At 39.7% G+C, this 14,385-nt stretch overlaps 1 protein-coding gene across 7 annotated transcripts in view; it reads right to left on the bottom strand.

Moving 5' to 3' along the window:
* SLC7A2 (solute carrier family 7 member 2) overlaps nt 1-14,385 on the bottom strand; it is a 72,391-nt gene that overhangs the window by 9,634 nt on the left and 48,372 nt on the right. For 6 of the 7 annotated variants that reach the window (XR_008710101.1, XM_055567282.1, XM_055567281.1 and 3 more), the window contains 6 exons: nt 13,458-13,591; nt 11,389-11,611; nt 9,412-9,551; nt 5,271-5,373; nt 2,151-2,356; nt 808-974 (listed from right to left, as the gene is read on the bottom strand). Coding sequence is in view for 6 of the 7 variants with exons in the window: in XM_055567282.1 (XP_055423257.1) it covers nt 808-974; nt 2,151-2,356; nt 5,271-5,373; nt 9,412-9,551; nt 11,389-11,611; nt 13,458-13,591 (973 nt within the window). In the remaining variant the exon portion in view is untranslated. Of the gene's footprint in view, nt 1-807; nt 975-2,150; nt 2,357-5,270; nt 5,374-9,018; nt 9,156-9,411; nt 9,552-11,388; nt 11,612-13,457; nt 13,592-14,385 lie in introns of all 7 variants that reach the window. The other variant, XM_055567277.1, reaches the window with a different exon arrangement.

The following is a 14,385-nucleotide window of genomic DNA, read 5'->3' as shown; positions in this document are numbered from 1 at the left end:
CAGTATTCTTGCCTAGAGAATTCCATGGACAGAGGAGCCCAGCGGGCTACAGTCCATGGGGTTGCAAAAGAGTCAGACATGACTTAGTGACTAAACAACAATGTCTAGAGACTACTAAAAGGAGCCCCGTATTTCCCATTGTTTACTGCAGCCCAAAGCTACAGAGGGTTATCCAGCTGCTGTGTAACACCTGTGTTATCACCAAGATGCAGTAGGTTTCAGGGTTTAGTTTAGGGTTTACTGGTTTCATTCTGATATCGAGAAGGCATGCCACTGGAACTCTGACCACTCTTGGGATCTCAGGAGGATTCTTCTAGGAAGCCCTCTTCAAGCTAAATTCTGCTCTTAGTTCAAATGGACAGAATAACTTCACTTCACAGTGGAAGGGCTTTGGGTGTGGGGACCTTCCTGAATTTCTAAAATATTCTAGTTATTTTTCTGATGTTTTAGAGTATTGAACAAGAAATTTGTTTACTATTACATAGAATAATGTACTAGGAACACATTCAAGTTTTTGAAAAGAACACTTAAGACAAAAAGGAACATCCCAAAGGACCGTGACACTCTTGTTCACTGGTTAACATCATTAAAGTGATGTTAACTTTTTTTTTTTTAAAAGAAACAAATCACAAAAACTAACATACAAGAGAAAACATGCATAATATTTAGGATCATGAATCCTCATGACACATACCATAAAGGCTACTTTCTGCTGATTTTTTTTTTAAAAAGAAACAAATCACAAAAACTAACATACAAGAGAAAACATGCATAATATTTAGGATCATGAATCCTCATGACACATACCATAAAGGCTACTTTCTGCTGATTCTGGGGCTGCCTCCAGATGACGAGCACGATGGCAACACAGAGAGCGAGAAACAGCACCAGGAGAGCCAGGCTCCATGCTTCCAGTCTGGCGATGGTGTGGACGCTGTGCGTGGTCAGAACACTCAGGCCCAGGATGAGGAATGCTGCGGAGATGACATGCTCGTGAAACAAAACCAGCACGTGACCTTCACTCAGACCCCTTCATTCAAAGTCTATTTTGATAGCAAGTTCTTTATATATATATTCTGCCAAATACTAAGATTCTTCATTTCTATTTTGGAAAGAAATGCCTGATTTCCATGACTTAAGAATCCCACTTCGCTTACTCGTGACTGTCTCCTCCTTAGGAGTCAGCCTCCCCTCTGGACTCTACCATCCTGCCTTCCTGCCAGTCTCAGATGAGATCACTTGGACTGATGGAACGTTGTCCAGGGTGGCTAGTGCCCTTTTTTTCCAATGGGGAAAGCAAGTCTGTTTGTGTTCAGCTGTTGTAAACACTGTTCATGTAAACAAATAATACATGATCTGCACCTTTTCTTCCTATTTCAGAGAGTGGCATCACTGCCTACCCAGAAGATCTCTGATCATCAAGTCTGAATTAGGGGTCCCTCCCATGTGCTCTCAGAGAAACTTGTACTGCCCTTAGCTCACCACCAATGAGGCTGTCCAGTGAGAGCAAAGACCATCTTTCCTGACATCCCAAGTACCCAGCAGGGTTCCTGGCACATCAATAAATGTTGCTGAAAATACGCTTGATTATGTAACTGTGGGTGAGCAAGCAGGATCTGCAGTATGGCCTCCTACGCTCCCTGGGTCCCAGTTCAGTTACGGGCAGGTGTACTTCGCGTCCCACAGGAAGAACCCTCAAGGCTCACGAAATGGACCAATTCTGTACTTCTGCCACTCTCACCTCAGGGCAGCAGTTCCCAACCTTTCTGGCATCAGAGACCAGTTTCACGGAAGATAATTTTTCCATGGACGGTAGGGGATGGTTTGTGGATGATTCAAGTGTATTGCGGTTACTGTGCACTTTATCTCTATTACTATTACATCAGCTCCCCCTCGGATCAACAGGCATTAGATCCCAGAGGTTGGGGACCCCTGCCCTAGGGAATTTCTTCCTTTCTTCTTCAATTACCAATATACCATCGATTTATCCTGCTAACATAAGGAAGATCTCAATGACCAGTGACCCCTTAGGTGAACATTTCAGGACTGAGAGCAGTGCTAACATATTCTTTCATCCTCTTTCACATCATCCTGCTCCACCCACACACACCCACTGGGTCTTCATAAGGTATACAGTGAAGGGAACTTACCCAGGAATCCTACCAGAAAGCTGACGAGAGAAGCAGACTGTTTTGTAGGCAGAAGCGAGGGGTTGAAGAGGGTTCGCAGGCTGAAGCCCTGTCCTGGCAGCATGGTGACCTGAGACTTGCTTTTGGAGGTTCTGTTGGCGCACGATCCCAGAGCTTCTTTCTCAGAACAGTACTTGGGTTGCTCGTAAGATAAGCTGGGCTGGTACCTATTCCCAAGTAAAAGTGTGTGTCTTTATTCTCAAACACTTGGTCCAAATGAAAAAAGCACCTAAAACTCTAATGGAGACATTTCCATTCACAGCTGGTGCAGTAAATGCACACGTCTTGTGGCTGCAGCCTCAGGGTTGCTGAGCCAAGTCACACACGTGCTCAGCAAAATACCTGCAGCAACTCTGAATTTCCTGATTGCCACTTGATTAGAAAGTTATATATATTAGATGCCGAAGAGAGTTACATTTTAAAGTGTGGCACCTGTGATGATAAATGATTACTCTGGAATTATCTATGTTCAAAGGAGATGCCTTTCATGAAAACAGCAACCCTGTTAACAGAAACCCTGGTTAAATATCAGCTACAGGGTAACATGGGCTTCCCCTGTGGCTCAGCAGTAAAGAGTCCAACTGCAATGTAGGAGCCGCAGGAGACGCAGCTCTGTTCCCTGGGTCAGGAAGATCCCCTGGAGGAGGGCATGGCGATCCACTCCAGTATGCTTGCCTGCAGAATCCCATGGACAGAGGAGCCTGGCGGGCTACAGTCCATAGGGTCACAAACAGTCAGACACGACTGAAGCAACTTAGCACACATGCACGCACAGGGTAATATAATATGCAGCCTTCAGTTTGGTACTGGAAGGTCTCACTGCAGCCTGCCTCCCTGGTCTCCTCTCCCTCATCAGCCACCTCCCACCCATTCTCCTTTATTACTGATCCTCTTCCTCTTTGGCTGGTATCAAGATATCAGCCGGCTTTAGCTCCCAACATCTGCCCTGGTCTCCCCAGTGGGATCTTCTGAGAAGCTTTTGCTTAAACTTAAAAGTAATATTTGTCCCCCAACTAAAGAAGAAATATGCTCACTGTGAAAAAATGCACAAAAGCATGCAGAAGAAAATGAAAATAATCCATAACATTCAGTGTGAATCACTGTTGGCATTTTATTACAAATTCAGCCAGTTAAAAATGCAAATATGTGTATATATTTGCAAAAATCATTTTTTGTGTGCAAATGTATGTTAGTTAAATAAATTCAGATGCTACATATAGCTTTGCATCCAGAAACTGATATATCTCTCCATATAATTAAATATCATTTTATTTGCTGTAGAACAGTCTACTGTACTCTTATGTAACTATTCTATTTTTTTTAACTGAAGTATAGTTGATTTATAATGCTGTGTTAGTTTTTGGCGTACAGCAAAGTGTTTCAGTTTATATATGTGTATATATATCCTTTTTCATATGCTTTTCCATTATGGTTTATTATGGGATACTGAATATAGTTTTCTGTGCTATACTGCTAAGTCACTTCAGTTGTGTCCGACTCTGTGCGACCCCATAGACGGCAGCCCACCAGGCTCCCCCGTCCCTGGGATTCTCCAGGCAAGAACACTGGAGTGGGTTGCCATTTCTTTCTCCAACGCATGAAAGTGAAAAGTGAAAGTGAAGTCGCTCAGTCGTATCCGACTCTTAGCGACCCCATGGACTGCAGCCTACCAGGCTCCTCCGTCCATGGGATTTTCCAGGCAAGAGTACTGGAGTGGGGTGCCATTGCCTTCTCCACCTGTGCTCTACAGTAGGACCTTATTGTTTAATACTATTGACAGGGAAGCCTGGCGGGCCGCAGTCCATGGGGTTGCAAAGAGTCGGACACGACTGAGAGACAACTGAACTGACTGATATACTATTGATATTCACTTAGTTCAATTTTTTCACTATCATAAATTACCTTTTCCTGAACATCCTTTGCATATATCTATATGTACTTCTTTGATTAAATATTTTTATTTTATGTTGGGGGGCTTCCCTAGGAGCTCGGTAAAGAATCTGCATGTAATGCAGGAGATCCAGGTTTGATCCCTGGGTTGGGAAGATCCCCTGGAGAAGAAAATGGCACCCCACTCCAGTACTCTTGCCTGGAAAATCCCATGGACGGAGGAGCCTGGTGGGCTGCAGTCCATGGGGTCGCAAAGAGTTACACATGACTGAGCAACTTCACTATCACTGTATTATTTTGGGGCAGAGCCGGTTAGGGCTTCCCAGGTGGGTCAGTGGTAAAAGAATCCGCCTGCTGATGCAGGAGATGTGGGTCAGGAAGATTCCCTGGAGGAGGATATGGCAACCCAGTCCAGTATTCTTGCCTGGAATATCCCATGGATAGCAGAATCTGGAGGGTTATAGTCCATGGGATCCCAAAGAGTTGGACACGACTTAGTGACTGAGCACCAGCACAGCCAGTTAACAATGTTCTGAGAGTTTCAGGCGAACAGCAAAGGGACTCGGCCATACATATAAAGATTAAATCTTTAGCCTAAGAGCTTAGCAGCTGAATCACTAGGACTAAAAATACAGTATTCTAAAGTGTTTTTATACATTATGAGAATTTGTTGTTCACATAGATTAGGACAACCTATTGATAATTACCAACTGTATTTGTTTGCTTAAGGACCAAGTATGCTAAATATGCTTCATATTCACATTTGTATGCTCATGGCCTCTCACTTCTGAGACAGCTAACTCCATGAAAACAAGGCCTGCTGCTGCTGCTGCTAAGTTGCTTCAGTCGTGTCCAACTCTGTGCAACCCCATAGACAGCAGCCCACCAGGCTTCCCTATCCCTGGGATTCTCCAGGCAAGAATTCTGGAGTGGGTTGCCATTTCCTTCTCCAATGCATGAAAGTGAAAAGTGAAAGTGAAGTCGCTCAGTCGTGTCTGACTCTTCGAGACCCTATGGACTGCAGCCTACCAGGTTCCTCCGTCCATGGGATTTTTCAGGCAAGACTACTGGAGTGGGGTGCCATTGCCTTCTCTGGAAAACAAGGCCAGTGAGCCCTAATTGTCTTTCTTTCCCGGGCCTCAACGGACACACACCCTTCAGAACCTTCAGTTGGCAAGGAGGACAACTCACCTGAGGATGAGAACACAGGCCGCGACCAGAGAGTATGCCAGAAGTGTCCCAATGGACATCATGTCCACGAGGGCCTTCAGGTCGAAAAGGAACGCCATCACAGCTATTGGGGAAAAGAAAGAGGGGTACAGAAGAGAGCCCGTGAGAAAATTCCAGACAGCTGATGCCAAGTCAGAGATAAGTGATGCGAAATTTTTTGTTTTATTGCCAATGATAAGTCAAGTAAAGCTTAGAAAGTGTGTTTCTTAGAGTTAATAAGATGTTCCTTAGGTCATACACACTGCTAATAAAACTTAAAAACCCCTCAGCGATCTATCAAGTACGAAATACATCTACTTTGATTACTTAAAAAATATTGGCCTGACAAAGAGTGAAAATACCGTATGACAGAATATCCGCCTTTGATGTTTCAGGAGAAAAAACACTGCCAGGAAATACTGGCAGGCTCCTTTTAAAAAAAAATAAAAGAATTCAAATGGAAGAGCTTTCATTATAGATGTTACATAATCATTTTAATTTCCATCTGCATTGTGAGTTATATCTTAGACAGGATGAGGTCCAATTAAATTATGCTTCAGATAGAATATAAATCCTATCCTGATTAAAACCACACACTCTGACTAAATTTAAACTATTTGGGGCTACCTCCAAGCCCTAATAATGTTAAGAGGCAAAGTATACTTCACATAGTTGAATAGTTAACTTGCAGCTTGCAATTTTTTTCTCCGGTGAACCATTAAAATAGTGACGATATTAACTGGAATTTACCAAATAGTTGTCTTTATCATAATAAGTAGAGAACACCACACCCCACTCATGTGGCACTCCAGACACCTCAGCAAGCTTTCTATCTTTATGATCTCAATTTATCTTCAATTCAATAGTCCTATGAGATGGGGGCAATCATTTAGGTTCAGCTTTATAGATCAGCATTTGACTGTTTTTTAATAAAACCCCAGCAGTTTCACATGGTTTAACCTAATAGGGTCATTACTCTTTTTTAACAGACAGGCTAACTTAGCAAGGTTACAACCACTGGGTAGAAGTGGTGTGTGTGCGCGTTAGTCGCTCAGTGGTGTCCGACTCTTTGGACCCCATGGACTGTAGACCAACAGGCTCCTCTGTCCATGGGATTCTCCAGGCAAGAATACTGGAGTGGGCTGCCATGCCCTCCTCCAGGGATCCAACCCAGGGATCCAACCCAGGTCTCCTGCACCGCAGGTAGAAGGCGGCTCCAGCTAAACCAATATGGCCGTGACCTGTCTAAAATAGCACATTATTTTTTCCTTTTTTTTTTTTTTTTTATATTTTATGTGGACCATTTAAAAAGTCTTTATTGCATGTGTTACAATATTGCTTCCCTGGTGGCTCAGACGGTAAAGCGTCTGCCTGCAATGTGGGAGACGCAGGTTCGATCCCTGGGTCAGGAAGATCCCCTGGAGAAGGAAATGGAAATCCACTCCAGCACTCTTGCCTGGAAAATCCCATGGACGGAGGAGCCTGATAGGCTACAGTCCATGGGGTCGCAAAGAGTCAGACACAACTGAGTGGCTTCACTAATATTGCTTCCACTTTATCTTTTGGTGTTTTGGCCCCGAGGTATAGGGGATCTCAGCTCCCTGACCGGGGATCAAGCCCATGCTCCCTGGATTGGAAGACGAAGTCTGAACCACTGGACTGCCAGGGAAGTCCCACATTGTTTCTTTAAATACATCCCATGCCTTATTTTGAAGAATTTCCATTGCTAGTATAGCTATACATTAGATTACAATTTTAATGTCTTGTAAGAATCACAGATAACCTGTTTTAGGAAGCCAAAACAGAAGAAAATGATAAATTATCCATACAAGCTCTCTGATATAAGTTAAAAACAAGCAAGAGGTGAGACTACAAAATAGCAAAAGTATAATGTTTTAGTGCATTAAAAATGCTATAATTATCTTCTTTTAATTATTAATTTCAATATCTTATTATGCTGTCAAATTAAATTCCTCCTAAAGGAAGAAGGGTAAATTTTTAAAAATTCTGAATATATATAAGAGAATTAATGGGCAAGATTTTACAGGAAAAAATAAAAGCTTTTATGGAGTAAATAAAATGTTATCTTTGATCAAGATTTATGAACTTTCATTAATATCATAATGCATGTTTAATCATAAAGCGGGCCTTACATCATCTAGTGAAAACTTCCTTTTATAGGGGCAGAAATCTTAAGCACTGAGAAAATAAGTGTTTTGACTTCCCACCATACATCTTAATAAAGGGACAAGTTTATTAGAAAACATTTTATAAAGCACAGTTATTTAAGAAAATACTTAGATTCTGAAAGAATCCTATTTCATACATAATTAAGCATTAGTATTCTGTAATCAATGGTTTTTCCTGTGGTCATGTATGGATGTGAGAGTTGGACTGTGAAGAAGGCTGAGTGCCAAAGAATTGATGCTTTTGAACTGTGGTGTTGGAGAAGACTCTTGAGAGTCCCTTGGACTGCAAGGAGATCCAAGCAGTCCATTCTGAAGGAGATCAGCCCTGGCATTTCTTTGGAAGGAATGATGCTAAAGCTGAAACTCCAGTACTTTGGCCACCTCATGGAAGAGTTGACTCATTGGAAAAGACTCTGATGCTGGGAGGGATTGGGGGCAAGAGGAGAAGGGGACGACAGAGGATGAGAAGGCTGGATAGCATCACTGACTCGATGGACATGAGTCTGAGTGAACTCCGGGTGTTTGTGATGGACAGGGAGGCCCGGTGTGCTGCGATTCATGGGGTTGCAAAGAGTTGGACACGACTGAGCGACTGATCTGATCTGATCTGATTCTGTAATCTAATTTCCCAACAATTCACAGCCTCAACAAAATTCTCATCTTTGGTCTGAATTTATACTACTAAGAGTATTTACCATTTTATCTCTAAAGCTTGGTAAAGTCCTTCTCTTGCTCTATATAACAGCACCTTTAAGGCCATTCTCTCAATCTGCAAATTCTCTGAAACTTTTCATGTGGAATAGAATCTGGACAAAAGCATTTTGATGGATATTATGACATGCCAAATGGTAGGCATCTGGAGTTGTTTTTTTGAAAACATGATGTAATATCAAAGCTCTTGAAAGGAAAAATAGATTCCTAATGGGGTTTATGATAATATAGGTATTAGTAACTCTTAGAGAACTATGATGGGCCCAGGAAGTGGGGTTAGCCACCATACTGAGGGCAGTAATAACAATGGCCAAGTATAAATTATCTTTGATATTTCTTATATTTAATTAAGAATGGGTAAACTTTAGCTTTTCAAAAATCCTATGACCATTTAGCAATATTCAATTTATATCCTGGATAACAAACAAAATATTGAAGCATTTTTAATTAACAATTCAAGGATTAAGTAATCATTCTTTAATTAACATTCTGTATGTTGATAATACAATTTTATGTGCTTGTTTCATAGATCTGAAAAGCACTGACTACTTGATACATGATAAAGAACCACTGTAACCCACTGCACATTTGTTAGAAGCGCCAAAGGTTAAGGTAACAAAACGGTAACAAATCTCAAAGGGTCAGTTACGAATTTCAGTAGACCACTGTCACCACCATTTGCAGATGTGATCCCAACATTCATACGCTCATTTATCAGTGATTTTGTTTTCAACTTACATGCACAGCAAGCAGACCCACTTTATAAGTCCATGCATGAGCATAAAATGCTCAAGTCTAATGATGAAGAATCCTATGTTTGTAAAGCTTACCAGAAATGACCCCTGCGGTCAGTGTGGCAGCTACTGGTGACTGCCTCTTACTCACTCTGGCAAGAAATCTAAACAGTAAACCATCCCGGGCCATGGCAAACAGAATTCGGGGTAAAGGAAACATGGAACCCAGAAGACTAGAACAGAAAAATCCATAATCCACAAGTGAGTTATTACAAGTATTAGTCTAGACGAGTCTATACAGGTAAAGACTGGACACACTAAAGTACAGAACCTATACCAAAAAAAGGTTCAAAATAGGAAACATTCACTGAAAAGTTATTGATATTTATACATGTCAAAATAGAAAACCACCTAATTTTCCATTGTTTTCCCAGAATCCTTGATGAAAAAAGATCCCCCTTTACTTAATAAAAGTCAACTCTCTCTCACCTGCCACTGCACCCGATGATAAAGTAGCAATTATTGGTGTCTTCGTTTTGGAATTGATTTGAGCTAGACATTTGAAAAGCAACCCATCCTCCGCCATAGCATAGATTACACGAGGCATTGGGAAAATGGATCCAAGAAGACTGAATAAAAAGCAAACACATGCAGTATGGCAAACACATTCATGCAAGATTACATCACAGAGCTGCAATTAAGTCATTGTATAAAACTCAGCATCACAGCTATTTGTTATTTTTTAAATGTAATATGATTGGGTATTTAGAAATATTAACCATGGTGCAATTCATTATACTCTCAGAGATAATCTGCTCAGCACAATTATCAGACTAAAAACAATGCTGCAAAGAATTTGTGCAGGCCCATGATTACTACTGAATTACAACTAAGTAATTAAGACTTAAAAAAAATAATAATGTCATTAAGACATTTTTAACTTAGAAAATTTATAAATTGATAATTATAGAAAAGACAAGTAATTTGATTTCATAGTATCTAGTCACTTCATTTATTCAATAATTACACATTTTTACATATATTTTACCATTATTTTTTGATCAAATTTGAAATAATTCTCAGCATAAGATAATCAAGATAGAAAAAGGAAAAAAGATGAACTCACTGTAAATTTGGTACATAGAAGTAGCCTGAATTAAACATTAGTAAGAGTGAAGTTTAAGAAAATGATTTTTGCTGTAGCTGTTTTGAATTACTTGTGTGCTTACTGACTGCATCATTCCATACATGATTAAGTTGTAAAAAAATTTACAATTTAAGAGAAAATAAGTAAAATACACTTTTTAAACTCCATCTCCTTTATCTTTTAATAAAGCGTGGTTGAGCTTGGCCACAAATAAATCTTTGCCTTCTCTCTTTTAAAACTATGGTACAAAGTATCTTTACAGTTCAGATTTTTAAAACTATTCAGAATAAACCTTAATATTATCAGATGGCTGAGGATCCGAGAGGTAATTTGTAATTGCTGCTTAATACTATCTTGAATACAAAAAAAACAAAAGGGATTTTGAGGGGGGATAAAAGAGCTAGGCTGATTAATTATACACAAAGATTTATTTTTTAAATTTAAATTTTTTCAATTAAAAATTTTTTTTAATTTTTAAAATTTATTTTTGAAATTTTAGAAAAATTTCACTTCAAAAAATTAGTAATCAAGCAGAGATTAATTTTCTCTTTGTAACAGTGCTCTACAGTACAGCACTCAAGTGAAATATGATCACGTTAAGTTAAAATATGAGTAGCTCAGGAAACTTGAGAAATGAATTATAAAATATTAATATAAGCAGCTACTGAAAATCTGAATACCTGAGATTCAACTATTCTTATGACACAGATGTATACAAATCTCCACCATTAACTTGAGAACCGTAATTTCTATTTCTAGACCAAGTTCACTCTGATCAGTGCTAAGACAAAAAGTTTCAATGTTTCATAATAAAAAGCACCTTACACTTAACAATGCCACAGCATCTAGTTTTCACTCACACAGACTTGATACTATTTTAAAAAAACAGCAGAAAATGTCAAGTCTGCACATAAGGTCTCAGTTGTCTGCAGCACTACAATTAACACCAAAGCCAGCAGGGAAACATACTAGTATAAGTTCTGTCAAGTTTTACAATACATATATATGCAAATATGTATGAAATATATAAATGTGCATAAATGCCATATAGATCCTTGGAAGCTTGGACCATCATTATCTTGAAAAACTGACTTTTTTTTTTTTTTTTTTTTGAAAAACTGACTTTTAACAGCTCAGGGGGAAAAGATTTTATCACTTAAGATTTCGATACAGCAATTGTGGGTGAACAATTCAGAGAATATAGTTGTATGATATGTTTCTAATAGGATTGTTTTTAAAACATACAAAAGCAATTCTGTGGACACCAGCTACCTCTGCAGTAACCCACACAGCCCTGCCCCAAAGACAGTGCAATGTACCTCGTTGACAAAGCGCAGAGGGAGCCCGCTGCAACGACGTATTTGGCTGGCCCCCATCCAACGTACTCGAAGGCCACAGGAAGTGGGCTTTTCTCATCCAGGAGGTAGTACGGCATCATCAGTGTTAAAGCTGCCGAGACCCCAAAATAGGCCATAAAGCAAACGAGCAGAGAAGTCACAATTCCAATAGGAATAGCTTTCTGAGGATTCCGGACTTCCTCACCTAAGGAGACGTAAACAAAAGATTGCATATTTAATAAAACACAACTAGTTTATTGCAGCACTGTTTACAATAGCCAAGACACGGAAGCAACCTAAACGTCCATCAACAGAAGAATGGATAAAAAGATGTGATATACACACACAATGGAATATTACTTAGTATTAAAAACAATGACTTAATGCCACTTGTAGTAACATGGATGGACCTAGAGATTTTCATACTGAGGGAAGTAAATCAGACAGAGAAGGAGAAATAGCATATGACATCCCTTATATACAGAATCTAAAAAGAAATGTGACAAATGAACTATTTACAAAACCGGAAACAGACTTACAGGCTTAGAGAAAAAACTTATGGTTGCCAGGGGAGAAGGTCGGGGGCAGGGACAGTTAAGGAGCTTGGGATGGACATGTACACACTGCTGTATTTAAAGTGGATAACCAACAGAGACGCACTGCATACCACGGAGAACTCTGCTCAGTGTTATGTGGCAGCCTGGGTGGGAGGAGAGTGTGCGGAGAATGCATATGTGGATATGTATGGCTAAGTCCCTCTGCTGTGCACCTGAAATTATCACAATGTTGTTGTCTTTTTTTTTCACAACTTTATTAATCAGCTATACTTCAATACAAAATAAAGATTTTTTTTAAAAAACAAAACATGAATAGGTAAAACATGAATTCTTCTTCTGCTTCATAGTAATTCTACTCAGCTTCTGTCCTTTCTGTTTTCTCAGCTTGCTCCATCTATGCTACATGAAGTTCTCTCTCTTCTTGAGGGTCCTATGCTGTCATAAAAAGATCAAAGCCCAGAGGCAAGAAGAGAAAGCAAGATATCCTGCAAGTCAGTTTCCTGCTTCCAGAAAGAAAAAACATGCTATTCCAGCACCACATAATGTTTAGAGATAGAAAAGCAGTCTTAATCCATTTGGAAAATGATTCATCTGTGGAGATTAAACATGGCATTCTACAGGCCCTTAATTATGAAGGCTCCTATTTATATGGAGACAAACTTCTACTCAGTGCACTGATTTATATTAAATTTTAGTTTCAAAAAAAAATAGTACTTTGGAGATCTTTCTAATAAGAGTTGGCATTTGAAATACCCAAAATATGGTCAATTATAAGGCCCTGCAATACTGTGAACCCAGAGGAAGCACCAGGGAGTGACTGTAACATGATTACTTTTTGTACTCGATAAAGAGCAAAGAACGATCACATATATTTTGTCCTATTAGAGAAGAAACAATTTAAGAGCATGATCATCATTTGTTACTCATTGTGATAGCACTTCCAGACCAAAGATTAAAGGCAGTGATTACAACCAACATTTATAAAGTGGCTGACAGCTTGCACAGTATTTTTCATAATGTATTACATTTTGTTATTGTTTAGTCTCTCAGGTGTGTCTGAATCTTGGGGACCCCATGGACTGTAACCCACCAGGATCCTCTGTCTATGAGATTTCCCAGGCAAGAATACTGCAGTGGGTTGCCAGTTCCTTCTCCAAGGGATCTTACTGATCCAGGGATCAAACCCATGTCTCCTGCTTGGCAGGTGGATTCTTTACCACTGAGCCACTTGGGACATCCATACTATATCTTAGATAACCCTCATAACATCTGAGGGGTAGATTCTGCTCTCTTGATTTTACTAATGTGGAAACAAGCTCAGAGAGTTTCATTAAGTTTCCTTTCATACAGCAGAGGCCACTTCTGGGTCTGGAACAAGCCCTTATTACCCCAAGTTCCACTCTCTTCCCTTGACCTTCTGTTGTCACCCATGGGTACTCATGTGGTTCAAGGAACACTCTTGCCTTCTACTCAGGGCCAAGACTCGGCTCTTACCAGTTGTTGCAATGCAGTCAAATCCCACAAAGGCATAAAAGCAGGTTGCAGCCCCAGCCAAAGTTCCTGCAAAGCCGTAAGGCATAAAGCCACCAGCCCCATAGACGCTTGTTCCATTTTCAGAAGGTGGGTCCCTGAGGAGGAGGAGAAGAATCAGATTGGAATGTCATTTTCCTAGAAAACTGCTTATTCAAGAGATTTGTCTCAAACTCCATTCTTGGAAGGTTACTGAGTTCATCATCTCTTGGAAGCTAATGTGTACAAAACTAAAAGTAAACCCGGATTTTTTTCACCCAGTCCTAGAGGATGTGATGGTGTTCCCAACAATGGCTCCCTCACTAGTTGCAAGCTCTCAAACTGGAGACTGATAATAGCAGGAGCAGGAGGCTCAGATCCACTCTGGCTTGAACTTACAGCCAGGCAGGATTCTGAGAACAGAGATCCCACCTACGTATGGGCTATGATCTGAAATAAAGACAAGAGACTTTCTCTTCTCGTGGACAGTGGAGCAGACTGAACATTTGAAAAGTTTACTATAAGACGTGACAAAGTGAAATAAAATCCTCTAATCTTGATAAATAATACTGAAGTTTTATTACATGTTAAAAATTGTATAAAATCAGAAGATACTAAATTTTTGCCTCATTAGAATGGCGACAAACAACATAGGTAAATAAAAACATGTACAAGTACATCACTTCATGTAACAGATACTTCTGTAATCTTATTTACACATAGGAATATTATACTTAAATCTTAGGATGAAAACTTTCATTTGAAAATTAATTTTTTAGATCAAGTTTAAAGTGAAATGTATAGACAATTCTGCTTATGCAATCAATAACATCCTCAAAAAAAAAAAAAATCAGGCATGAAAATTACTACAAGGTTGAAAGAATGCAGTGGAATCAAATGGTGTCCCCAAAGG

Source organism: Bubalus kerabau, chromosome 2, assembly GCF_029407905.1.
Source record: "Bubalus kerabau isolate K-KA32 ecotype Philippines breed swamp buffalo chromosome 2, PCC_UOA_SB_1v2, whole genome shotgun sequence".
Lineage (NCBI taxonomy): Eukaryota > Metazoa > Chordata > Mammalia > Artiodactyla > Bovidae > Bubalus > Bubalus kerabau.
This window is presented reverse-complemented; position numbering and strand designations above follow the sequence as displayed.